Consider the following 27,340-nt stretch of genomic DNA (forward strand, 5'->3'; position numbering starts at 1 on the left):
GGGGGTTAAGGCACAGATCTTGTATGCATGACCCTGGTTTGATTCCTGACACTTCTTAAGTCCCTTGAACAGAATGAGGACTTTCCCTGGAGCACTGCTGGATGTGGCCCCAAACTCCCAGGTTCTCTTCCCCATCCCCAGATTAAAAGGGGGATAGGATGTACTATCTAGCTCACTAGTTGGATATAGGCCTCCCTTATGAGATGCCCTGGGTTTAATTCCCAGCACCAGAAAATAACAAAAAAATAGTGTATGAGTATTTTTATTTTAAAATGCATGCTTAGGTACAGAGAGCTCAGTGGGCTAGAGCAATTGCTTGTCATGCAGGTGGCCTGAGTTCAGTCTCTGGTATTGCATGGTCCCTAGATTACCCCCTGAGTGCTCAGCCAGGAGTATCCCCTCGATAGCCCCGGTATAACTCACAAACAAAACAAGTGCGTGCTCACTGAAAAACTCAAACAGAAAGATCACCTGAAATCTTACTTTTTTTTGTGGGGCGCATGGTGTGCTTTTTGAGTCATACCTGGTGATACACAGGGGTTACCCCTGGCTCTGCACTCAGCAATTGCTCCTGGCAGTGCTCAGGGGACCATATCGGATGCTGGGGATCGAACCTGGGTCAGCCACATTGAAGGCAAAAGACCTACCCACTGTACTGTCGCTCCAGCCCCAAATCTTAGATTTTTTTCTTTCAGTGTTGGGGGCCTCCCAAGCCCAGGGAGTCTGGGGGTTATTCTTCGTGATACTTGTTCCAGCTATGTGACATTGCTCAGGGCCAGCGGTGCTGGGCCACAAGGGCCATGGCTTGTGCTGCTGGTACTCTTTTTTTTATTCATTCATTTTGGGGGGTAGGGGTTAGGGACATATAGGGATCGAACTCAGATCATTGTGTTCACAAGACACTTGCTTCTTCTCCCTCAGTTGTCAATTTTTCTAGGTCCCCTCACTACTTCTCAATTTTTTTTTCTTTTTCTTCTTCTTTTTTTTTTTTTAAATTTTTGAGCCATTCACAGGGCTCAGGGCTTACTCCTGGTTCTGCTTTTGGGGATCAGGGGATCATATATGGTGCCGGGGATATTAAACCAAGATTGGCCACTTGTAAGTCAAGCTCCCTGTCCATACTCCTCCATCTCTCTGGCACCCCACTGCTTATAGTAATGGAACTACTGTTAGCATTTTGATGAATGTACTTAAACATTTTTGCTGCACACACATAAATAATCACTTGATTTTTTTCCCCTTTAAAATTTGGATTATCCTTCTCCCCTCCCTCACAGGGCTATACTTAGTGGTATTAGGGATCCTGTGGTTCATTCAAAGGCATATACTGCACACCTCTGAGCTATTTCCTCACCTCTTGTTTTGATATCCCTCTCTTCCCTCCCTCCCTCCCTCCCTCCCTCCCTCCCTCCCTCCCTCCCTCCCTGTCTCTCTCCCTCATGTTCTCTCTCCCTCGTGTTCTCTCTCTGTCTCTCTCTCACGCTCTCTTGCTCTTTGGGCTTCACCCAACCGGGTTTGATTCCTCCACCCCTCTCGGAGAGCCTGGGAAGCTACCAAGAGTATTCCGCCCACACAGCTCAGCTTGGTCCTTACCCAGCTGTGCTCAGGGCTTATTCCTGACCAGGATCACTTTTGGTGGGCTTGGGGGACCGTATTGGTGAGTGGAGATTGTGCCCAGGACTGCAGTGTGCAAGGCAAGTGCCCGACCTACTGTACTATTTCTCTGGCCCTTGGTTTCTCTTTGAAACAAAAAATGTCAATGAACAGTTTGAGCACCTCTTTTGGTTCACTTAGGATAATCTCATGGTCACGGTCCTCTCGTTGTTCATCAATTTTCTCAAGCGGGCCCAGTAATGTCTCCATCGTGAGACTTGTTGTTACTGTGTTTGGCATATTGAATAGATCATGGGTAGCTTGCCAGGTTTTGCCGTGCGGGCGAGATACTCTTGGTAGCTTGCTGGGTTCTCCAAGAGGGGCAGAGGAATCGAACCCGGCTCGGCCGGGCTGGATAATCTCAGTAATAGGGTATTATGGAGAAAATGGAGGAACCTTTGAGGCCATGCCATGATTTCACAACAGCTTCTTGCATGTAACTCAGTAGGTACAGCAAAAGCTTATTGCTCACTGTCATAAGATTTGTTTATGTGAATCCTCTGATCTTACACTATCACTTTGACAACTCTGAACATATGTCCTCTGAGGATGCCAATAGAAGGGAAACATTTTTTCATTGTCTATTTTTATTAAGGGGATGTGAAAGGGGCAGGCTTTTACTATGGTTTTTATTCTCATTTCCATAATGAATTGATATATATAGATTTATACACATATACATGTAGATATCCATATACGTTTATATTATTACTATTATTTGTGGGGGTGGAGCGATAGCACAGCTGATAGAGCAATTGCCTAATTGCCTTGCACACACCTGACCCGGGTTTCGTTCCTCCACCCCTCTTGGAGAGCCTGGCAAGCTACCGAGAGTATCCTGCCCACACAGCAAAGCCTGACAAGCTACCCAAGACGTATTCGATATGCCAAAAACAGTAACAACAGGTCTCACAATTTGTTGTGAGATGTTACTGGTGCCCGCTCAAGCAAATCAATGAACAGTGGGAGGACAGTGCTACAGTGCTACTATTATTTGTATATTTTCTGTAAGTTTCCTGATTCTAGTGTGTTTTTCTGGTTAAGATTTTGGCAAAAAATGTCTTTTGATATATGTAGCCTAAGAAGATGTCTTAGATCTTTTCTTCAGCTCAGTAAGGGAAGTATTTTTTTTTTCTTTTGCAAGAGTCTGTGGAGGGCCAGTTAGACCACTTCCAGCTTGTGGCACAGGTTTGTGCTTTGGTCCATGCTGTCCCAGGTTTTGAACCCAGATCTCCCGCATACAGAGCATGCACTTAAGCCCACTGAGCTTAAAGCTCTAACCTATGAGTAAAGAATTTTTAAAAACTGCTGTTCCTTAAAGTAATAAGTTTTAGGCATAGTGCTACTCGTTTTCAGTCTTATGAAAATGATTTTTTTTTCTTGTACATAAAATCTACCATATTAAATAAAATCAACCGTGGCAGGAGCATGTCTTAAAAACATGTAATTGCTAAAGACATAGAATGAAAATGAAAAAAAGAACAAGAATAGAAATCTTGTCTGGCTTTCATTGCATATGATGAAGAACAGAGCCAGTGTATGGTAGATGGTGCATAAATATTTTTAAATTAGTGATTGGAAGAGAATTTACATTTTCTTTTCTCGGTCTTTAAAAGGTTTTCTAATGTGCAAAATAATTGTTTTTTTTTTCTCTATGTACAGATAAAATTAGAAAGTGAATAACCCATTCATTTACTAGCTTAGAAATTCTGTACTAAATCTTTTTAAAGTGTTCTCAAAAAGTGATCAGTTTACGTAATGTGGAAATAAATGTTATAAGAACAAGGAAAGGATGTAAGACTTTAATCTTTCACTCCTACATTAACAAAAAAAAAAGAATTAAAGTGTTTTGCCTCTAAAAAAAAAAAAAGACTTTAATCCTTACAAGTTCTTATTTTTTGTCTCTGTTTTCTGTTTTAGCCACTCTGGAGATTAATTAATAATACTGAAGACAGAAGAATGTTAGTTTATAAATCTGAAGATATCAAGAATATTTCACGTTTGCAGTCTCCAAAAGTGTGTGGTTATATAAATGCTGATAAGGAAGAGTTTCTTCCAAAAGGACTAGTGGACAGAGAGCCACCTGATGGTAAGATTTAAAAGTATATTTCACATTAGAAACAGTATTATAGCTGCACTCAGTTGAGTGGTTAATTGATGAAATAACATGATTATCAAATAAGATTTGACTGGAAAGCAGGGTTTTTTTTCTTTTTGAGAAATTCTTAAGTTAATTCTTTTATCTTTAAAATTAAAGGTCAAAAATACTAAAATATAATGGCAGGGCTAGAGAGATGGCTCAGAGGACTGAGTACATGCTTTGCGGGCAGGAAACCCGGGTTTATTCCCTGGCACCAAATGGCCCCTTGAGTTCAGAGCTTGGGGTAGACCCTGAGCCCTGACTGATGTGTTCCAAAAACAAAAACTGTAAAAAGTAGTGGTAGCAGTAAATACTGAATTAAAAAAAAAAGTTAGGGAAAGGGACTATCAAATGATCTATGAGAAAATAATGTTTTTTATCTGCTTATATTTGAAAATGAAAAATTACTACTTTGCAGAACAGTCTATTTTGTTTTTCAGCTACATGTGGCAGGTGCTCAGGGCTTAGTCCTTACTGTTTCCAGTGTTCACTCTTGGCAGGACTCTTGGTTGAACCTGGGTCAGCGGTGTGTAAAGTCAGCGCTGTACCCATGGTTCTGTCTTTCTAGCCCTAAGGCAGTTTTCAGTTTATAAGAAATTAATTGGTGATATGAGAAGCCTAACTGGAATTGTCAGTCTTATCTTGAGACAGATCAGTTGAGAGTCATTTAAAATGTATAACTGGGCTAGAGAACTGTGCTGGAGCGTATGCTTTGCATTAGGAGGCCCAGGAGTTATCCTTGGCACCACATTGCCCCCCAAGCACAGCTGGGAGTGGCCTTGAAGAACTAAACTGGAATAGCCCCTGATCATACTCCTCCAGGTGTGGCTGCCACCAAAATAAAAAGTAAAAACAAGAACAGTAAGTCAAACCAGAGTGATAGTACAGCAGTGTAGCAGCTAGGGTGTTTGCCTTGTATGTGGCCAACCCTGGTTTGATCCCTGGCGTCATATATGGTTCCTGAGCACCGCCATCAATAATTCCTGAGTACAAAGTCAGAAGTAACACCTGTGCATTGCCAGGTGTGACCCCCAAAAACAAAATCAAAAAGTCCCCCAAAAAACCAACCAAAAAATCCCAGTAAGCCGTCTTGGAAAAGAATCCTGCTATCCTTATTTTGGAGAACTTTAGAAAAAAATATTAGTAGCATTTTAGTATATAAATTATTTGCTTTTTTGTTAGTTTCGAGCCATACTGGAAAGTGCTGTAGGACTATTTGATGGTCTTTTTCTGGGGGACTGTACATTTCAGGGATTGAATCTGGGCCTTCTGCATGCAGAGCATGCACTTAGTTTTTGAACTATCTCTTTAGCCTCATAAAATAATTTCTTAAAAATTTTATTTTTTATTATTTTTTGCTTTTGGGTCACATCCAGCAATGCTCAGGGGTTACACTTGGCTATGTGCTCAGAATTACTCCTGGCGGTGCTCGGGAAGTATGGGATGCTGGGAATCGAACCCAGGTTGGTCATGTGCAAGGCATATACCCTACCTGCTGTACTAACACTTCGGCTCCCCAAATTTAATTATGTCTAAGAAAAATGTCCTGTTAATCTAAGCAGTGTTTGATTATCTTAATGTTTTTACCATTACTTTGGTTATTCGTAGATTTCTTCTAGAGGAAAATTTCTTCCTAGTCCAGAAAGAGATAGGTGATTATTAGTGTCAAGTCACTTTAATTTTTTTGTTTGTGTTTTTGTTTTTGGGCCACACCTGGCAGTGTTCAGGGGCAACCTCTGGCTCTGCATTCAGGAATCACTCCTGGCAGTCTCAGGGGACCAGATGGGGTCTGAGATTTGAACCTAGGTAGGCTGCATGCAAGGCCAACACCTTATCTGCTGTACTATTTTTCTGGCCCCTTAAGACACTTTTCTTTTTGGTTTGTTTTTGTACCACATCCAGCGGTGGTCAGGGAGTGCTTCTGGCTTGGTTTTCAGGGGTCACTTCTGGCTGTGAAGTACTTTTTTTGGGGAAGTACTTCAGCTTTGAATTATGCAGTTTTAAAATTTTGTGTTTTTTACTTGTTTTGTTTGAGATACCTTTGTGGATATTAGGTCCCATTAATGTTTGTTTCAGTATATACTAGATCTAAAGTGTTACTATAAAAAAACTCGTTTTGATGAATTTTGATTTAATAGTGCATACAAATTCATATTAGAGCTTGTTCATCGAGTGAAGAGAAGAGCTGAACCTAATCCCCTGAAGAACACGTGTAAATTATTGGTGGTAGCAGATCATCGCTTTTACAGATACATGGGCAGAGGGGAAGAGAGTACAACCACAAATTACTTAGTAAGTATCTGGTATTGGATACAGTAATTGAACACACCCAAAATTATGTAGATAGGTAAGTTTTGTTGAAAGAAGACTGCTGTTATTTGAGATCTATTTCAAATGTTCTAGTATTTCCTAAAACATCTGAAGGCAGTTTTGAGGTTTTTCTATTCCAGTATAGAGACTCTAGTTTCACTTTTTAAAAAAATCATTTTTCACCTTGTAGGTAATATTTTCTTCTTGTTAGAATTTTTATGCTTATATTATTTGAAGAAAATTCATCACATAGACCTCCCATTATACAAGTAAACTCTTTGAAAACTGCTATAATGGCAGTGCAATAATGGTGATACATGTGGATATGTGCTCCTTAATAAAAGAAACTGTATTTGTATGAATCTGTGTATATTATTTTTACTTATAAATGTTTTTCAGAGAAGATAACCAGGTTGCTTTATGTTGTATAAAATAGGTAATTATTGGAATAACTGGGTAGGTGGAGGTTTTATTGTCAGACTAAATATAGGTGAAAGATTTGAAGATAAGAATATAGAAGTGCTGGGCTGGAGTGATAGCACAGTGGGTAGGGCGTTTGCACTGCATGTGGCCAACCGGGTTCGATTCCCAGCATCTCATGGTCCCCTGAGCACTGCCAGGAGTAATTCCTGAGTGTATGAGCCAGGAGTAATGCACTCCTGTGCATTATTGGGTGTCACTCAAAAAGCAAAAAAAAAAAAAAGTATAGAAGTGCTGACACTAAAATCCCCCCCCCCCCCCACACACACACACTGGATTTTGGGTGCAGGCCATACCCAGCAGATTTTTTTTTTTGGCGGGAAGGGCATAGTCAGCATTGCTCAGGGAGCACACCGTACACAACGCCAGGGTCTGAACTAGGGTTAGTTGCCTGCAAGGCATCCTTGTACTATCTGCTCTGACTCTGCCTTTTCAGCATTTGCTGTTGTAATTTTTTTTTTTTTGGGCGGGGGAGAGGGGGTTTGTTTTTGTTTTAGGGACTGGGAATGCTCAGTGGTTACTCCTGGCGCTACACTCGGAATCTCTTCTGATGTTGCTTAGAGGAACACTGGATGCCAGGGATCAAACTTGGGTCGGCTTGTGCAAGGCAAGTGCCTTATCTGCTGTACTGTCTCTCCAGCCCTGTTACTGTAATTTCAAAAGCCACGGGAATCATAGTTCATTGACATTTTTGTTAATATGACCTCATTTGCTGTGGTATCTTGGCACTGACCAAATGATGCTGTTGAGGGAATAATGGAGAATGCTGCTATTTATGAGCCAGGAGCCTTGTGCAGTAAGACGTCTTTTTCGTTGCGTCTTTTCTCCATTGTCTGCGGTTTTTTGCCTTCACTCTTTCCTTCCTAGTCTAGTGAAAGAATTTATTATGAGACTACTAGGAGTGAGAAGTTAATCTAATTCTTTTTTCTAAGAGATAATTTTTCTTGAAACAGCTAATTTTTAAAATTGGATTTCTATTAGGAGTATCCTTTATTTTTCTGCTTTATCATTTTCTAAGTATGAATACATTGAGAGATTTAGTCCTAAATATTGAATTCCTTTTTTTTATAATTTTTTTTTCTTATTGGATTACACCTGGTGATGCCCAGGAGTTACTCCTGGCTCTGCACTCAGGAATTGCTCCTGATGCTATTCAGGGAACCATATGGGATGTCAGGGATTGAACCCTGGGTTGGCTTCATGCAAGACAAATGCCTTATCTGTTGTACTATTGCTCTTGTCCCTGTAATTCAGTTTTCAATTGAGACATCATGGTTTACAGGAGGATTGAAATCACTGACCTACAGAGCGGCACCTGCCCTCCACCTGTGTGGCAAGATCCCTTCTAGGTTATCTCCCTGCCTCTTCCCCTCTTGCCCTCCTCAGCTTACTGTCCCGTCCCCTCTCACCCTCCTCTGCTCCCTGTTCCTTTCCACATTTCACGCTTCTCAGCAGTCAGTTCTGTTGACCATGTCTCTCAGGGTTTGTTTCCATTGGAATTGTCTAATGCATTTCTTTACACTCTGCTTATGAGCAACATAACTTGGTCTGAAAATCGCAATTCCAATTGCAAGTCTTACAGTTAGAAGAACGGTTTCACAGTTGTTGGAACAAACCTGATATGCCCAGTTTTTAAATAGAATATTCTGGTTGAGCTTGATGGGTAGTGAATATTTTGTTCTTTTGAACTGTTCATTCTGGGTAATGGCCTCTCTTTCCCTGGTATTTCCTGCTCCCTTCCCCACTTCCCTTGTCAGAGGAGAGAGGAGGAATGAAAGCATCTCCTCATTCTGGCTCTTTTACCCAGTCCTCAGTGGGGGACTTTACCCACTGAGGGAGAAGGAGGTTTATTATTTTGGGCTTTCTGCCTTCTCAATTGAGATGCTTGCCAAGAGATAGCATGACAAAGAATACAATTTAGAAGGGAATGTTTTAGGTTTTGTTTTTGTAGTTGGCTAAAATGATAGTTATTAAAAACTTACTTGGTGATATTTCACTTTTATTTTTGCAGTTGGTTACCTGAAACTTGGGATTAATTCTCCCGCTCTGTATTTTTAATTTTGGGGCTCTCCCAAGTGATACTCGTGAGGCCAATGGCCTCTCCCTGTGATTCTCAGGCCCGACGATGCAGTGCTGTCAGGAACTTCTGGTGCTGGGCATTACTTGGACCACCCTGTTGGTGCTGTGGGGCCTACAGGGCTGCACGCAGCAGCCGTGCTTATGGGATCATGCAGTACCAGGGATCTAACTGGGGTCAGCCTCATTCAAGGCACTGCAACACTGTCACTGTCCTCCCATTGTTTATCGAATTTGCTCGAGTGTGTACCAGTAATGTCTCCATTGTGAGACTTGTTATTGTTTTTGGCATATCGAATACGCCACAGAGAGTTTGCCAGGCTCTGCCGTGTGGGTGGGATATTCTTGGTAGCTTGCCGGGCTCTCCGAGAGGGATGGAGGAGTTGAACCTGGGTTGGCCTCATGCAGGGCAAACGCCCTCCCTGCTGTGCCATCGCTCCAGCATGCCTCTTAATCGAACAGCAACACTTTCGACTAGAAATAACTTCTTTCTTACCACAGTAAAGACTAACACCTCAGTGTTAGGTTTTGTATTTAATAGACATCCCCCCTCCCCCACCTTGGCTTTTGGTTTTTGAACCATATCCAGCTGTGCTTCGGCATCACTCCTGGTGGTGTTTGGAGTGTATATCCCCATATACAATGTCAGGGATTCCATCTGGGCTCAGGCTGAGTGCAGAATAAGGGCCTTAAACCCTGCGCTAGCTCTTCAGCCTATAGAAACTTTTTCTGTGATATCTTCTTATTTTGGGTGGGGGCATGGGGAGGGGCACCACATACCTGGTGTTGCTCAGGGCTAATTCCAGGCTCTGTTCTCAGGGATCACTTCAGGCAGGGCTTGGGAGACTCTCTGGGGTACTGGGAATTAAACTTGAGTTGACCGCTTGCAAGGCAGGTGCTGTACCTGCTGTGTTGTTGCTCTGACCCCCAGTGGTATTCTCTTAAACTCTTTTTTTTAATCCCTGCAGAATTTATATTACTTAAATTCTTAGTAAGTAAAGATAACCATAATATCTTTCTCTTAATCTTTTTTACACACAGATAGAGCTTATTGACAGAGTTGATGACATTTATCGGAATACTTCATGGGACAATGCAGGTTTTAAAGGTTACGGAATACAGATTGAACAGGTATTTATCAAGGATGGGGATTATATTACTTCACTGAGTTATGTAGTGTAAATTCTTATTATTTGTATTCAAACTTAAAAACTTAGGTTCAGTTTTACTCAGAAATAAATTATTCCCCAATGCCAGTAATTTTTGTACACTATACAGTGCTTTGATATTATTCATGTATCCTATAGCTTTTTGTTCTAAGACTTGTTTTAGGCAGATTTTGGTTTTGTTTTTTGCTGCTGTAATCACTCCTTTTTCTTAATTATACATTTTCCCCTGCGTGTTTACTTTTCTTTGATTATGCTTTTTATCTTTAGTTAGAATGCTAGTGCAAGTTGTTGAATCTTAGAAAATTTATTAAAAATATTTTGTGCATTTGCTAGACCCTAAAAATCTGTTGTAATCTATAAAAAGAGTATGTCGAGCATTAATGTAATTTTATTTAATTATATTCAGTTATAAATGTATCATCATAATTATATTTTTATGAAAATTGTTTCAAATTGATTACTAAAAAGATTTCTGAAAATGAATTTTGCTTTGGTGGATAGGCATTTTGATGTAATTGTTTACATCAAGTAATTTTGTCATTTGATATAAATTATTGTTTAATTTTTCTAGGCTTTTTGTGTTAATTATAGGTCTTTGAATATAGAATTTAGAGAGTAAAAATATTTTTTTGCTATCTTGCCTATAAATGTTCAACTTTTATAATGTTTGTATAAAACTAAGAGAATTATTTTTTCCTTTTCCATTCTCTTTCACTGTTCTGCATTTTCTTTTTTAAGTTATTATTTGAATAGGTAATACACACACATGGTACAAAAGCCAGTGACAAGTAAGTCGCCTCAATCTCTCTCCATTGCCACACCAGTTCCTTCCCCAGAGATATCCATGGCCCTAGTTTCATATGTGTCTTTGCAGAGCCATATTATGCATGGACAGCATGTGTATGTATATGTGTGTATTTGACACATCGGTGTATGCTGTGCAGTTTTGTATCTTGCCTTTCATTTCACATATATGTTGGAGATTATTCCATTTGGTACACATGAAGCTTCTTCCCTTAGTGTAATTGCATCATGTTTTCGTTCTAGATGACAATACAACTCCTTTAGTCTTAGGAACTTGAAACTAATTGAGAAATATAGTGTGATGTAGAAAAGAAAAATACCAGTTTCTTTTTATGATAATAGATGAATTGCAGCATATTATTTAGATGTATGGTCAGGTGGGTTTCCACCCATTTATCCCACAGTTGATCTTGATCATAAACCACCGAAAAGCTGCCAAACCCACCCCAGTAAACTTCCGATATCAGGGCAGAGCAGTCTAAAGTGCCACCGCAAGTGAGCAGCCCCAGTGAGACTGAGCTGAGCATGCTTCTGTTCCCTTTAACTCACCAGTTGGCATGTCTCCTCTCTTTTGGAGAAGCCTTTGTCCCTTTTTATTTTTTTAGCAGGATTGACATGAGTTTATATTCTGTATGTCTAAGGAAAAACCTTTATGCTTTACAAATGTTTGATTACAAATGTAAACCCTTCTGCTTTACGAATGTTTAATTCTTGTATGCAGTAATGAACATCTTTGAATCATTGACTATAATTGAATAAAGTACTTGTATTCATGGAATCCAAATTTTTAGATTTCCCAATTTAAATATAGAGGAACTAGAGATTTTGGAATAAATTTATGAATCATTCATCAACATGTGTTTTCCATAAAATGCGCTTTTAATTTGTTTTTAAAACACTTGTATAGTTCTAGAACTGAAGAAAGACCGTATAGTTTTAGCTCTAAAATACTCTTTTATAGAATGATGGGTAGTATAATTTTGAGTACAACAATGCAATATTTCAGTCCTGTGACCCTGTTCCAAAGTGTTCTAAGTATATTATCTCTTTAAGTATAGATTCGCATTCTCAAGTCTCCACAAGAAGTAAAGCCTGGTGAAAAGCACTACAATATGGCAAAAAGTTACCCCATTGAAGAAAAGGATGCTTGGGATGTGAAGGCGTTGTTAGAGGTAGGTTGGGGAATCCTGGCTGTGTTGGCTGTTACCACTACTTTGTGATTTCTAATTGTGTCTGCATTGATGAATCCCAAGTTAGTTTAAATGTAATTGAAAACCGAGAGCAGCATTCCCCAACTGATCCAACAGTGACCTCATCACTGTGGCAGGTGAACAGCAAAATGGCCCTCCTACCCCCCAAAAAAAATTGTGCTTGAAAAATGATAGCAAGTAGTACTTCTTCCTTATTTTCAGGAATCTAATGAAGTAGTGGGACTTCAGAAACTAGGCATATACTCAGTTTACATATTTTTTGCATACCATTTTGAAGAATTGTCTTCCAACCTTTTGACTTTGAATCCTGTGTTTGCTCTGGGTATTCAAATGTGTTTCTTGTCTAAGGCCATACATACCATCCTGAACACACCCAATCTCGTCAAATGTGTTTCTTGCAGGCAGCAGTGTTGGGTTCAATTTTCTAATCCATTTCATTGGCGCATTTATCCCATTGACATTGAAAGAAAGAGATTGCTGTTATGGAATTTTGTGCCATCTTTTTGCAGGAGTTTGGTGTGTTTGTGGGGCTTGTCTTAGAGTAGCCCATTTAGTTCTTGTAACAATGGCTTTGAGTCTTTTGAGTCTGAAGTTCCTGAGTTGTTTATCTGCGTATTGTGTATTGTTTCTTCAAACCTCTCTGCCCCTTCTTAACAGTTTTTTTTATTTTTATTTTCATTTGAACCATCTTAGTCTTTTAAATTTGGAGCCTGAACTATTAAAGAGTGAATCTATTTGTAGATACCTTTTTAATTTAAAGGGCCAGGATCATAGTAGAGAAGTTAAGGGACTTGTATGCAGAGCACCTCCAGGTGTGAGTCCTAATGCTCCTTTTCCCCCCAGAAGGAATAAAGAAGTCTTCTCAAACTGTCAGTGAGGTTTTTTTTTTTATCTAAAGTAACCAAAAACTGACCTGTTTGTTTTCCTTTAAGTTTCTGATTATAGTTACTAGTATGTTACAAAACCAAATTAAAAACCTGGGGACTAGAGAGATCATATAGAGGTCAAGGCACATGCTTTTTATGTAGTTGACCCCATTTTGATATGTGGCACCACATGGTCCCCTAAAGCATTGCTGGGTGCAGACCTGGGATAGCAGGTGGGCCCAGTTAATCCCCAGCACTGTCAGGCCTGAGTAGCCCACACATTCTTTAGCCCTTACATTGATTTGCCTGACTGATCAAGAATTGCCAGGAGGGACTCCCTATCCTTCACTCCAACCTCCACTGATCCCCCCCTCCCCCCCCAATCCAGACCAGGACATAACTCAAAGGGCTGGAGTTCTACTTTACTTGTGGGAGCATGGATTAATCCATTTACCTCATGGTCCTCCCAGCATCATCAAGAGCAACCCCTAAACACTGGGAGTAACCCTTAACACTGCTCGTTGTGGCCCAAATCCCCTATAGTTGCCTGATATACTTTTAGGATTTATTCTAGATGGAAGTGCTGAGAACCCTGGAAGAGCTGACAGAGCACCGAGTTGCAGTATTCTCACTGCTAGACTACACACTAACCCTAACCCTCCCAATTCTGGAAAGAAACAGCAAGAGTTTAATGTAGTTTTTGTTTGTTTTTGGATCTCCTTTTTGGGGCTGGAGTGGCATTGATTGGGCCACACCCAGAGGTGCTCAGGGCTTACTCCTGATTCTGCTCTCAGAAATTAACCGTGGAGGGCTCAGGGGACCATATGGGACACCAGGGATCTAACCCAAGTCAACTGTGTGCAAGGCAAGTGTCCTACTTGCTGTACTGTTGGTTTGGCTTCACTTTTGGATCTCCTTGCGGTGCTGGGGCCACCTGAGCTATGCCTGGTGATACTGAGTGGCCATGAAGTACCAGGGATTGAACCTCTGGCTTTATGCTTGCCTGGCATGTGCTGCAGCCCTTTCAGACATCTCCTCAGTCCCAAAACGTCATTTAATTTCAAGTTTCTGTAAAAGCCCCCAAATACTTCTTTTCTTTTTTTTTTTTTTTGGCTTTTTGGGTCACACCTGGCAATGCACAGGGGTTACTCCTGGCTCTGCACTAAGAAGTTACTCCTGGAGGTGCTCAGGGGACCATATGGGATGCTGAGAGTCGAACTCGGGTTGGCCTCGTGCAAGGCAAACGCCCTACCCGCTGTGCTATCTCTCCAGCCCCCAATACTTCTCTTTTAAAAGGTCCCCAGTACCCATTCTACAGTCAGCTTGGTGTGGATTGGGTAAAGCCCAGGTAAGGGATTCTGTGCTGTGTAAGATTTTTGCTAGCACAGGACTGCGGGCAATTTCTTGATATTATTTGTGAATATTTAGTCAAAATATTCTTGGATCTGATTGAGAATGCTTTTCTTCTTCTTCTTCATTTTTTTTTTTCAAAGCAATTTAGCTTCGATATAGCTGAAGAAGCATCAAAAGTCTGCCTGGCACATCTTTTCACTTACCAAGATTTTGATATGGGCACCCTTGGATTAGCTTATGTTGGTTCTCCAAGAGCAAATAGTCATGGAGGTGTTTGTCCAAAGGGTAAGTTATTCATTTTCTGTGTAATTTGATTCTGGAATGAATGGCAAGCTAATTGGGTCATATTCTAATTATGTATTGAATAAAAATGTTTATTTTTTCCCTTTAGCTTATTATAGTCCAGTTGGGAAGAAAAATATCTATCTGAATAGTGGTTTGACTAGCACAAAAAATTACGGTAAAACCATCCTTACAAAGGTATGTTTTTTTCTTCATTTATTATCTATTTTTATTGTGGGGGCCACACTCACAGCAGTGCTTGGTTGGCCATGTGCTGGGGATCTAACTAGGTCTTTATGTATGCAAGACATCTGATGTATCATTTGATACACATTCCCAGCCCTGTTCTTTTACCTATATATTTATTTTTGTTTTCGAGTTTATACCAGATGGATGTGGGGGGGTCTCTTCCTAGTTCTGTGCTCAGATGACCATGTGATGCTGAAAATTGATCTGTGACCTCATTAATTCTGCCCTCATTATATACAAAATGTATGTGTATATACATATATATATATACACACACACATATATATACAAAGCTTGTGCACAGTTTATAGAAGGCTGGATTTTTTAAACTTGTAGTGGACATACATGTTTAATGTTAACTTATATATTTATATCAGTATCATATATTGTTAACTGTTATATATTTATATCAGTATCATATATTTTTAGTTTTTTAGTTTTTTTTTTTTTGAGCCACATCTAGTGTGCTTAGTGGTTTTTCCTGGCTCTGTGCTCAGGGATCACTCCTGGTGGGGCTTAGGGGACCATATCGGGTGCCGGGGATTGAACCCAGATTGGCCACATGCAAGGCAAACTCCCTGGCCACAGTCCCGTCCCTCTGTCCCCTCTGCAGTACTTTTTTTTTTTTTTGGATCACACCCAGCAATGCTCAAGGGTTACTCCCGGCTCTGCACTCAGGAATTACTCCTGGCAGTGCTTGGGGGACCATATGGTATGCTGGGAATAGAACCTGGGTCGGCCATGTGCAAGGCAAATTCCCTACCTGCTGTGCCTGCAGTACCTTTTAAGAAAGTAAAACATACCTTTTTCTGTTTGTCTTATTTTTTTGGCTTTGAAAGAATTAACACATTTTGGGGTGGGAGATTTGGGAAAGAAAAAAAAAGGTATAAGGAAGTAAATAAAAGTTACTTGTCAAGCTTCTTTTGAGACATGTTAGGATCATTGATTTTTTTTCCTGAGGTTTTTTATAAGGTCTGTTTTTTCCCCTTACTCCTTTTTAGTGGAAAAAAATAGTAATTTAAATATTATTCTATGCAGAATAATATGGGGGAATTACTAGTAGCATGTATTTTTATATTACTAGTCTGGGGATCTGATAGATTCAGTACAGCCCTTTAACAGGAATTTAGGACATAAAATATTTTGCATCATTCAGCTTATTATTGGACATGAGTTCAGATACTGAGACAAGAAACACTTTTCCTTTGAAAATTTATATTGAGCAATGCTTTTAGAGAGCTATTACATGGCTAGGTTAGCCAAAGAACTTTTTTTGGGTTTCTGTTGTCTTTGTTTTTATTATTCCCACCTTCCCTCTTTTTTGGTGGGCAGGGGAGGTTGCATACCTGGCAGTGCCTAGGGCTTATTCCTGCCTCTCTGCTCAGGGATCACTCCTGGTAGGGCTCGGGAGACCATATGTGGTGCTGGAGATTGAACCCAGGTTGACCACTTGCAAGGCGAGCATCTTAACCTGCTGTACTATTTATTCCACCCCCCCCCCCTTGTTTTTATATCTTTTGCTGTCTCCTTCCAACTTGCTCACGTTGAAACTGAAGAGGATGGAGGCTTTGCCTAATTAACTGGACATTGAATGCTTGAAATGACCAGTATTTGGTGCTTCAGTTGAGAGTGTTACAGTTCATCATGTAAATTATATATGTTCTTATACTGATTTCAGTTAATTTTTATAGTGTCTAGTGTTAAAATTCTTTTATTTAAAATTTTTAATTTTTATAATTGTTAATTTAAACCAGTCTGTTACTGTGTTCGTGGTCTGATTCATAGGACCCTGTTTAAGGCTGTAGGGCCCAACAGATTATAACAGTTCATGGGAAATAATGTTTTCTTTTCCTCATCCTTAAGGAAGCTGACCTGGTTACAACTCATGAATTAGGACACAATTTCGGAGCAGAACATGATCCAGATGGTTTAGCAGAATGTGCCCCAAATGAGGATCAGGGAGGAAAATACGTTATGTATCCTATAGCTGTGAGTGGAGATCATGAGAACAATAAGGTATGTATCTATTGGAGCTTTCATACTGGTTAGGGAAGTAAGAGACTTTTTAATGGTACTAAGGGTGCAGGAGATTACTTCATTCAAGGGGCACAGTTTACAAAAGATTTTGAAGTGTTGTGCTTTAGAGTGAAATATGTTCATGTGAATCTTGTTCAAGCTATAATTTATTCTGTTAAAGTTTTTTATGTAGTTTGGACTCCAAGGAAAATTAGTAATGGTTTTTGTTGGAGTTCTGGATAACAATCTGGTGAGGGGCTGGAGCGATAGTACAGTGGGTAGGGCATTTGCCTTGTATGCGGCCAACCTGGGTTCGATTCCCAGCATCCCATATGGTCCCCCGAGCACCGCCAGGAGTGATTCCTGAGTGCATGAGCCAGGAGTAACCCTTGAGTATTGCCGGGTGTGACCCAAAAAGCAAAAAAAAAAAAAAAAAAAAAAAAACCAAAAAAACCCACAAAACAAAACAATTTGGTGAGCATGACTTTTCAGTTAAAAATTGTATTTCATTCTCAAATTTTCTGGAGCGATAGCATAGCAATAGGGCATTTGCCTTGCGTGCAGCCAGCCCGGCCAAGCCTGGTTTGATTCCTCCGCCCTTCTTGGAGAGTCTGGCAAGCTGCTGAGAGTATCTCACCCACATGGCAAAGCCTGGCAAGCTGCCTGTGACGTATTCAATATGCCAAACACAGTAACAACAAGTCTCAAAATGGAGACGTTACTGGGCCTGCTCGAGCAAAATCGATGAACAACGGTAGGGCAGTGTTTGTTTGTTCTCAAATTTTCATTTTGGGAAGAGTGCTTTTCTAGTAATTCTTGGTCAGTCTGATTTATGGTTTCATGCTAGGGTTCAAGAACACCCTGCACTCAGGCTCTGCAGTGCTGGGGACCATCAGTGCCACCGCAGCAGTGCTTGGCAAGACCACGTGATGCTGGCAATACAATCTTGAGCTTGTGCCTTGCGTGCACCTTAACTCTCATGTTATTTCTCTGGCCCCCATTTTATTTTAATTTTTTAGATTTTGGGTCATACCTGGTGTTGCTCAGAGCTTATTATTGGCTCTCTGCTCAGGGATCACTCCTGGCAGATTTGAGGGACCATATGGGATGCTGGAGGTTGAACACCAGTCAGCTACATGGAAGGCATATGCCCAAACTGTCTCTCTGGCCCCAGTTGCAGAGATTTTAAAAGAGTGGCTGCTACTCAGTCTTACAGTCTGAAGTAAAGTGTTAGCTGTCTGGCCATCTCTTTTTTTGTGAAGTCAAGCAGCATAAGACAATGTGAAGAAAATGTGCTATTTTTGTGGCTGCGTTGGAAGGCTGGGAGGGACCAAGTGTTCAACTTGCATAGGTAGCGGGATAGTAATCCTCCTGATCCCCTTCTGAGTCTGGCCATGGGCGCCTCTGACCTGGAGCCAGAAGGAAGGATTGCTTTTGAGTTTTCTTCACTCTGACTTTGCTTTTTCAAATTTCTATCTCACCTTCTTGTCATCCATTTTTGTGGTTGCGTCTCGTTTTCTTTGGCTATTATGTGTAAATAATTCTTCCTTAATTGGTCTGCATGTTTTATTTTCCTCTGCTTGGCAACTTGTTCCCGAGGAATTTTTTTTCCCTTCCTGTTTTTGTCTGTTCTTCCAACTTGACACATACTTTGGCGACCTTGGTGGAGTTTCCTTCTTTATTTGTACGATTTGTACGATCTCTGCCCTTCTGGTCATGTACTGGACAGCGTTGTGTTAGGGCGTTGGCTGTGAGGGAGGAATGTCTCTGTTCTGCCCAGTACCCCAAGCACGCTGCGTAGATGGTGAGCCCTTGAAATGACTGGAGAGACTGAGGGACTTTCACATTTACGAGTGGGTAGGGAACCTAAGGATAGCCAAATGGTAGCGTGCTTGTCTTTCAGGTCTTGAGGACACATTCCAGGAATTCCCAGGACACCTCCTTCAGGCTCCCTGCCACATACTGAGACCATGTGGCACTGCCATTTGAGATCTCTATACCACCACAAATTGTGCCATCTCCAGCTTTTGGATTATTTCAGGCAACTGCAGCAGGGACAAGGGAAGGAAAAAAAAACAGCCAGTTGAGTAGCAATTCCCTGGGGCCGGAGGTGGGAATTGGGCACTGTCTGTAAAGGACCTGAGGAACTTCACTGAGAAATGGAAATGCAGTTGTTGTGGAAACTGACTCAGGTTGATAGCTGCACCACTTGGTGACGGAATCAGAAATCAGTGAATCCTGCGCTGGGCAGGGCGAACTTTATGATTGGTAGAATATGCCCAGTAAAGCTATTAAATGGCCAAACCAGTGTGGACACAGAAAGTGGTGAGGACAGGGACCCAACCTATGATGGAAGGGTGTTCACGATACCTACAGTCTGTTCACTCTGGAGATGCTCGAACATTTCTTTATAACTTACTTATTTTCCTTTTTTTTTTTTCACACCCGGCGATGCACAGGGGTCACTCCTGGCTCGGCACTCAGAAATTACTCCTGGCAGTGCTCAGGGGACCATATGGAATGCTGGGAATCGAACCCCGGTCGGCTGCATACAAGGCAAACGCTCTACCCGCTGTGCTGTCACTCCAGCCCCAGCTTTTTTATTTTTGGGCGGTGGGCACACCTGTAATGTTCAGGAGTTACTTCTGGCACTGCACTCAAGAATCACTCCGGCAGTGCTCAGGGGACCATTTGGGATGCGAGGAATCGAACCTGGGCTGTCTGTGTGCAAGCCCTACCTGCTGTACTATTACTCTGGTGCTCAGATGCTTAAACATTTCTAATAAAAACTAGGAAGCAGGAGTTAGGGAAGATTAGGAAAAAGACATGTGGCTGGTGGCTGCTGTAGGAAATGGTGTCATATATGTTTGGAAAATATCACTGGTTTCCTGCTGTTTGGTACGTGGTGGGAAGTGGTTCACAGTTACCAACTCCACCTCTGGTGAACACAAAGACACAGTGCTTCCTGCACTCCTATCCTCAGTGGGATTCCCCATGGGCTTCTCCCTCCATCCCCCAGGAGAACCTGCTGATGAAAACAGGCTTCTAGTCTGTCAGCAAGGAGTAATTTATCTATGAAATGATTTTGTCCCAGGCACACATTGTTTTGTGTTTCTTATAGTTTTGTTTACCCATGTATTACTTGCTATGTGACAGAGAGTGGTCATCTTCTTATCGATGTTTATATGAATTCCTTAATACAAATGTTTCAAATTCAGGGCCAGAATGACAGTACAGAAGGTAGGGCATTTGCCTTGCATGCAGCCATCCCGGGTTCGATCCCCGCAACACTTATTGTTCCTCAAGCTTACCAGCAGCACTTTGAGCATAGTCAGGTGTGGCCCATTCATCCTGTGCTCCCCAGAAAAGAATGTTTTATTCAAGTAAAAGGGCCACAGATCAAACTGAGATTGTTTCTTAATCAGAGAAGTGACAAGCCACCAGCTTGTCTATGGACAGCTGGCATTTGGGAATGCCACATCGCAGGAAGGGGCATTGCTGAAGGAGGAGGCTGGGATTAGGGCGCAAAGAGAAGGCCACATTCCTTGCCTCGTGTGTGGAGATGAAGGAAATGGGACTGTGTGCTTCCTCATTTTTTCGTAGGTTGGTCCAGGGCTATTTCTACTAGGGGAATTGATGGGGAGATCTTGTGAATTTGAGTTCATTGGGACTTGAGTCGTTGTAAGTGAAGTGATAGAGTTGAGGTGGTGAATCTGCAGTGATGGTGAAAACCTCATTGGAATATAGCTGCGCAGGGCCTGGATTGAAATAATCAGTTCTTTTAGACATCTGCACTGGAAAATGGAAGGTCCTTTTTAAAAAATGTAGATCATTTGGTAGGTATATTTATTTAAAAAATTTTCCTTCTTCCTTTGCCTTCATTATTATTTTTCAAAACACGGTGGTGCTTGTTTTAACTCCTCCCCCATCTACTCCATTGAGATTTTATTCCAGCTTTATATTTTCTTTTTCCTTTTTGATTATTGGCCACACCTTGTGTTCAGGGGTTAATCTCTGGCTCTCAACTAAGGAGTGATCCCTGGTGGTGCTTTGTGGAATCATATGTGATGCTGGCAATTGAACTGGACTCGGCCACTCTGGGACTCTGACTTGGAAGTCAAGGGCCTTATCTCCTCTGTTATCTCTAGCCCCTCCCTTTGTTATTGTAATTGTAGATGACTGGGAGTTGGCACACACACACTTGATTGTGGTGTTCAGGCATTTTTTTCAGTTGTGTTCTTTGGAGTCAAACACTTCTTTTGGTTTTGTTATGTTTCGGGTGCACACCCAGCGATGCTCAGGAATTATACCTGGCTTTGCACTTGGAAATTACTCCTGGAGGTGCTCGGGGGACCATATGGGATGCTGGGGATCGAACCCTCACTGCAAACAGAGGAGCCTTAAGGAATGTGCCATGTATGCCGTGGCACTGGGGATTGAACTTGTGTCCTTATGCTCCTGGGATCAGTTTTCTGAGCCACTGAACTATGCCCTCTAAGTTTCCTCTTTTTAAAAAAAAAAACAAAAACAATTCTGAGGCCCAGAAGGTGGCAGAGTGGCTTTGTGCTCTTGCTTGGCAGGCTCAGGCTGTTGCACTGAGGTGATAGGACAGTCCTGCTCTTTGGGATCCCCAAGAGAAGGGCCCAGAAATGACTCGGTGGCTTAGGAAATGCCTGTGGCAAGAGTGAGGCCATGAGCTTAATCCTAGAATATGCTGGGGTGAGCCAGACCATCCCACTTTCTGGAAGGGAAAATTTTCAAAAAGCAGAACCAGAAGTGTCCAGTTGAGAATTCTTTTGATGGGGACTTGGGTGTCTTTCTGATCTCGTGTCACCATGTCAGTCAGTGACTGAGTGGCCTTGGTCTGCTCCTGTGCTCTCTGCTTTTCAAGAGTGTTGTCTTCCTGCTCCTGTCTTGGGGTGAAGATGAAGTCCTGTCACCAGTGTGCAGAGACTTGGGGCTGCACCGCCTCAAGAAATGAACGCACTGAGTTTTCTTCCAAGGTGCCTCCCTTTCTTACGATTTCAATTGACTTGGAACATTTTTTATTTTAGAGCTCCTGATACGAACCGTAAAATTTAAAAGGGACCGTTTGTGTGGTCTGTTCACCCTGTTGGGAAATGAGGGTGGAGGTTTCCTTTGAGAAGTCAGCAGTGAGACCAATGAGAAAGCACAGAGAAGTGAGCAGCTGACCAATAAGAAAGCTCACAGAAGCTATTCAAATCTTGGCTTCCAGGGAAATGTTTGGGTAGCACTTTGGAATTTAGGTTTCTAATAGACTGTAATATTAGCTGTTTATAAAGAAAAAGAGTATTCATTGCCCTACCCGGGGGTGGGTAGGCAGAGATGCTGCAACTGCTGCTTTTCTGCATTCTGGGTTGTCTGCTCTAGGAAAGGCCAGTCCTTGCCTAATTCTCACTCACCTAGTCATGCCAGGCCCCAGAACAGGGTTACCACTGCTTGTCTCTCCAAGGCACTACCGGAGCATTGATGTACTTTCTTTCCCAGGAAGTTTGTTAGCGTCTGAAAGTCACATCAGCTTCAGTCTCCTGCCTCTTTCACTCAGGCTTGACGTGAAGCTTCTCTGGGCAGCTCTGACTCGGGCTTTACACCCAGGTTTGTCCCTAGAGCAGAAGTGCAGGCACTGCATGGGACTGAACGTTGATGATGTTATTTGGGGTCCTTTGTGGCCTTTTTCTTTCAAGATGTTTTCAAACTGCAGTAAACAATCCATCTTGAAGACCATTGAAAGTAAAGCGCAGGAGTGTTTTCAAGAGCGCAGCAACAGAGTGTGCGGAAACTCCCGAGTGGATGAGGGGGAGCAGTGCGACCCTGGCATCATGTACCTCAACAACGACACGTGCTGCAACAGTGACTGCACGCTGAAACCTGGAGTGAAGTGCAGGTGAGATGTCCCGCAGCAGCAGAATGACGTTGGCGGTTGCCGCATCAGAAGGTGCCTGCTCACGGAGCACTCACCCTGTTGCTTGTGTGACAAAAACACTTCTTCCTCCTCATTCTGATAGAGCCATCCAGAGTTAGGAAGCATGTTCAAGAAGGATGATTTAACACATAGACACAGAGCTACGTACTTTTTTTGGTTTTCATTTTTGGGCCACACCTCACGATGCTCAGGGGTTACTTTTGGCTCTGCACTCAGGAATTACTTCTGGCAATGCTCGGGGGACCATATGGGATGCTGGGGATGCCGGGGTCAGCTGTGCAAGGCAAGCGCCCTACCCGCTGTACGATTGCTCCAGCCCCAGAGCAACATACTTTTAAAATGGTGCAATTTTGAATAGTTAGTGTCAGCTCTGAGAGATAAATGTACTGCTATGGATCTGTATAGTAGGTTATGATTATTTTTTATTGGGGGGGGAGTATGGGTTTGGGGCCACACCAGTGTTGCTCAGGGTCTTCTGATCAGTAATCAGAGAGGTCATTCCCAGCAGTGCTTGGGGGATATTGTGTAGTGCAGGGGATTGAACCCGAGTCTCTTGCATCTAACAAATGCACTCCACCCCATCGAGCTCTCTCTGGCCCCACAAAGATGTTAAAGAAACGAGTTTCTTTGGACCTTTGTGCATATGTAGGCATTGCTGCTGGGTGATTCCACACAGGCAGAATATGTGCAGGTGGCACCAGCACCAGGAAGTTGGGTAGGCAGGAGCAGACGGCTCATCCAGGGAGGCCCTATCCTGTTGATGATAGGATCCTGTGATCTGGCCCCCATATTGGATATGAGACTGTCATTGTTTTTCTCTCCAGTGATCGGAATAGTCCATGCTGTAAAAACTGTCAGTTTGAGACTGCCCAGAAGAAGTGCCAGGAGGCTATCAATGCTACTTGCAAAGGCGTGTCTTACTGCACAGGTATGTGTGGCCATGTCTCTTGGAATAGTTGGCTTGTACACATGTATATGCTGTCTGTGTGTGTGTACATATGTGCACACATGTGGGTACCTGTGTGTGTTTATAAGCCCATGTGTATATCCATCTAGCTGGTCTTGATCAAATGTGTGTATCTTTGAAAACCAAGACTGTTTTGTTCAGTTGGTGACAATGTATTAACCTCATGTGCAGGGTTTGGTTGATCATATTCCCTTGTCTGGGATACATCTGTAAGATTTATTGTTAAATCTGTGGGAGATTTATTGTTCCCCTTTTCAAAATACATATCATTGAAATTAAGGTGATGTGTTTTCAATAATGTTGATGTTTATGGTCTTGATGTGCAGTTACTGCATTTTACCATCACCAAAGTGCCCAAGACCTTCCACCAATGACTTATTTTATTTCTAGTCCCTCCTCTGCTTTCGCTCTTCTTCCTACTGCTTGGTACTCTTGAGTTTTGTCCATTGATCTGTTCTTTATCTGTTTATCTGTTGAGTATTTTGGTTGCTGTCATATCCTGACTATTCTACTGAGCAATGCAGTGAACATGCTCGATTTGCTCGAGCGGGCCCAGTAACGTCTCCATTGGAGACTTTGTTGTTACTATGTCTGGCATATCGAATACGTCACGGGGAGCTTGCCAGGCTCAGCCGTGCGGGCGAGATACTCTCGGTAGCTTGCCGGGCTCTCCGAGAGGGGCGGAGGAATCGAACTCGGGTCGGCCATGTTGGCTGCGTGCAAGGCAAACGCCCTACCGCTGTGCTATCATGTGTGCAAATGTATTTTTTGAATTAATGTTTTTGTGTTTTTGGGCTAGAAGCCAGGAAATGCTTGGGTGGATCCATATGGAAGCACTAGTCTTTGTGGTTTTGGGCCCACACCCAGCAGTGCTCAAGACTTAATCCTGGCTCTGTGCTTAGGGATCACTTCTGGCAGGGCTCATGGGACCAGTTCTATGATGCTAGGGATTGAACCCAGGTTGACTCTATGCAAGACAAGTGCCCTACCTACTCTACCATTGCTTTGGCCTCATAACAATACTAATTTGATGAAGCCCCATTTATTTATCTTTGTTACTAGCACAGCGGTAGGGCCCTCAGTTCTGTTCCATCGATCTTTATTCCAGTATCACATGTACAAATTTTAGTAGTTCTAGGTTTATTTTTCATTTTGTTCACTTCATTCCTCTCACCTCTCTTCTCATAGCATTGCTGCTATATACTTAATATTTGCTAGAATGAGTATATATCCTTGAAAACAGAACAGTGTTTTAGTGTGATATTCTACCTATTTTTATTCTTTTTTGGGGAAAAAGCAACACTGTTTTCAGAAATTATCTCCGTTGCATTGTATATCTATGTGTACATTTCCGTATGTGTATGTAGCTAATTGTTTGGGGCACCTGCTGAGTGTATAGTCATGTCTTACTTTCTGCTCACCAACTTATGCTTGGATTGTCTTCATCTTCTAAAATGCCCCCAATCATCTTTAATACTGTGTCGAAAAAATTACCACACTCAGGTGATACTGATTTTGACTTTGTAAGAACAGATATTCCACAAATGTTTTCAGGCATTTTAAATGTATATCCAGGACATCATATGCTGAAATAGATGGTACAGAGCACAAAAATCCACTTCCTGGACTTTTAGCTCTTACTTTCACTGGTAGCAGTTTCCCTCAATTATTTTCTTGTGATATTGTGATTGCCCTATGCCTGTAAATTGTTTATGAAACCAGAGGGAGAATAAAAAGTGCTTAATAAGTATCTGATGTATATTAGGCACTTAATAAAAGGCTGCCTTTGTTGGCAGTCAGGCAGATTGCTTTCCCATTCTTTGTTCAACTCTATAGGCCTTTACATCCAAATTCTTTTGGTTGGTTCAGTGCTTTGGCTCGGCAGGACCTCAGCGTCTGGGCATGGTCCCTGTTTCCATGTGCTCATTTCTTTCTTTCCTTTCTGTGTTGACTTACTGCTTGTGCTGCTTATTTTCCAGAATGAGTCACTCATTCTGCCCTCTCCACCCCCATTGTAAAAGCCCACTGGCTTTTCTTTGTCTTTAAGAATCATTGATTCATTCCAGAAATATGTATTTTGCATCTACATTGTGATAGGATGTATCTCGTTTGATTAATGAGTTTGGTCTTTATTCTCCTGGGATTTACCAGTCTAGCAGAGGGAAAAGAAAGTAACCAGATAATTAGATAGATCTAAATTACAAAACCTGTAATGAAGAAAGAGAAGATGCAAATAACGATTGAGCTGCCGTGGCGGAGAGGACACTGCTTAGGCCCGTAGTGTCCTCGGGTTGTATTGAAGACGAGACCTCTGAAATGGAATGGGAGCCCTCAGAGTGAGGGGACTAAGCACCGGGTGGGCCAAGCGGCAGCTGATGTTCATTGAGGTGGGGGGAGGATTGAAGGCAGACTGGGAGGGGACTCATGGTGACCTTGTGTTTCAGGAAACAGCAGTGAGTGTCCCCCTCCTGGAGATGCTGAAGATGATACCGTGTGCCTGGACCTTGGCAGGTGCAAGGATGGCAAGTGTGTTCCCTTCTGTGAGCGGGAGCAACGGTTGGAGTCTTGTGCCTGCAATGGTGCGTGTTTCTGAGCGCGGCTATGGGGAAGCGGTGGTCTTCCCCTGCCAGGCCCCCACTTGGGTCTGGTGGAGGAGGGAGGGGAAGAATAAGGACGTGTGTGTTTCAGAGACAGACCACTCGTGCAAGGTGTGCTGCAGAGATCCCTCCGGCCGCTGTGTGCCCTATGTGGACGCTGAGCAGAAGAACTTATTTCTGAGGAAAGGAAAGCCTTGCACTGTGGGCTTTTGTGACATGAACGTGAGTGTTTCTGTGTCACCTTCGCTTTGACATCCAGATGCAAAGTTTTGGGTTGGCAATTACATTTAAGTTGTTGTGGGCAGACGCTGCAGTGCTGGGGGCCTTGCCCTCTGCACCACCTGGCCTCTTCCTGCAGCCCCCACCCCTCGTACATCCTGAACCTTGTGGTGGGATGTTTGTAAATGGAGTAGTACCCCCTGACCCCAGAGCTCCCAGTGGGAAACCTTGGGCAGTATCACATCCTGTAGGTCCTGCATTTTAATACACTGGAACCACATGACAATACTCTGTAATGTAGGGCAAGTCTCCTCTATGTAATTATTTCATGTGCCTCAAGTGACTGACCCTGCACGTACAAGCTCTGCTTGAGTATGGCACGTACTCTGAAAAAGAATAAAAAAAGACTAATTATGGAATGTCAGCCAGGGCCAGCATATCCTTCTTAAGTCCTCCTCCTCGCCCTGAAGAGACTGCCTGTGTGTCAGAGCTGGGCCTGAGTTGTTTGCTTTTAATGAAGCTTTGTTTGCTTTTAACTTGCTTTTAGGGATGATTCTGCTTTCTGTTCACAGGGCAAATGTGAGAAACGTGTACAGGATGTAATCGAGCGTTTTTGGGACTTTATCGACCAGCTGAGCATTAATACTTTTGGTAGGTGATTCTCAGGGTCATTATTTGCTCTGAACAGAGCAGTTTTACTTTTAACTTAGAACAGTGAGGCCTCGCTGGTAGGCTATAGCTCTGCAGAAGATGAGGGAAGGTCACTGCTGGTGTTCGAAACGGCTTCGTCTGGCTGAAATAAGGGGCTCATTTTACGTCTGCCCTGTGTAGCTTGGGTGCACATGCTTTCAGATAAGGTACGTGAGTTCAGATACTGGTTTTCTTAGTGATTGAACACTGAACATGTGGGACTGAAAAGATAGTGCAGGGGGTAGGCTAGCCTCGTGCTCAGCCGCCCAGGTTCTATTCCCAGCATCCTATATGGTCCCTTTAGTAATTCCTGA

At 42.4% G+C, this 27,340-nt stretch overlaps 1 protein-coding gene across 5 annotated transcripts in view; it reads left to right on the plus strand.

Annotated features, from left to right (window-relative positions):
* ADAM17 (ADAM metallopeptidase domain 17) overlaps positions 1-27,340 on the plus strand; it is a 57,256-nt gene that overhangs the window by 25,026 nt on the left and 4,890 nt on the right. Inside the window, exons 5-16 of one of the 5 annotated variants that reach the window (XM_056124700.1) lie at positions 3,574-3,742; positions 5,952-6,085; positions 9,701-9,790; positions 11,691-11,804; positions 14,203-14,347; positions 14,454-14,542; positions 16,457-16,609; positions 22,315-22,514; positions 23,378-23,481; positions 25,965-26,099; positions 26,209-26,339; positions 26,909-26,987. In XM_056124700.1, the coding sequence (XP_055980675.1) occupies positions 3,574-3,742; positions 5,952-6,085; positions 9,701-9,790; positions 11,691-11,804; positions 14,203-14,347; positions 14,454-14,542; positions 16,457-16,609; positions 22,315-22,514; positions 23,378-23,481; positions 25,965-26,099; positions 26,209-26,339; positions 26,909-26,987 (1,543 nt within the window). Of the gene's footprint in view, positions 1-3,573; positions 3,743-5,931; positions 6,086-9,700; positions 9,791-10,566; positions 10,617-11,685; positions 11,805-14,202; positions 14,348-14,453; positions 14,543-16,456; positions 16,610-22,314; positions 22,515-23,377; positions 23,482-25,964; positions 26,100-26,208; positions 26,340-26,908; positions 26,988-27,340 lie in introns of those variants that run through there. The other 4 variants (XM_056124703.1, XM_056124711.1, XM_056124718.1 and 1 more) reach the window with 4 other exon arrangements.

The sequence above is a fragment of the Sorex fumeus genome, unplaced genomic scaffold (genome assembly GCF_029834395.1).
Source record: "Sorex fumeus unplaced genomic scaffold, SorFum_2.1 ptg000006l, whole genome shotgun sequence".
Lineage (NCBI taxonomy): Eukaryota > Metazoa > Chordata > Mammalia > Eulipotyphla > Soricidae > Sorex > Sorex fumeus.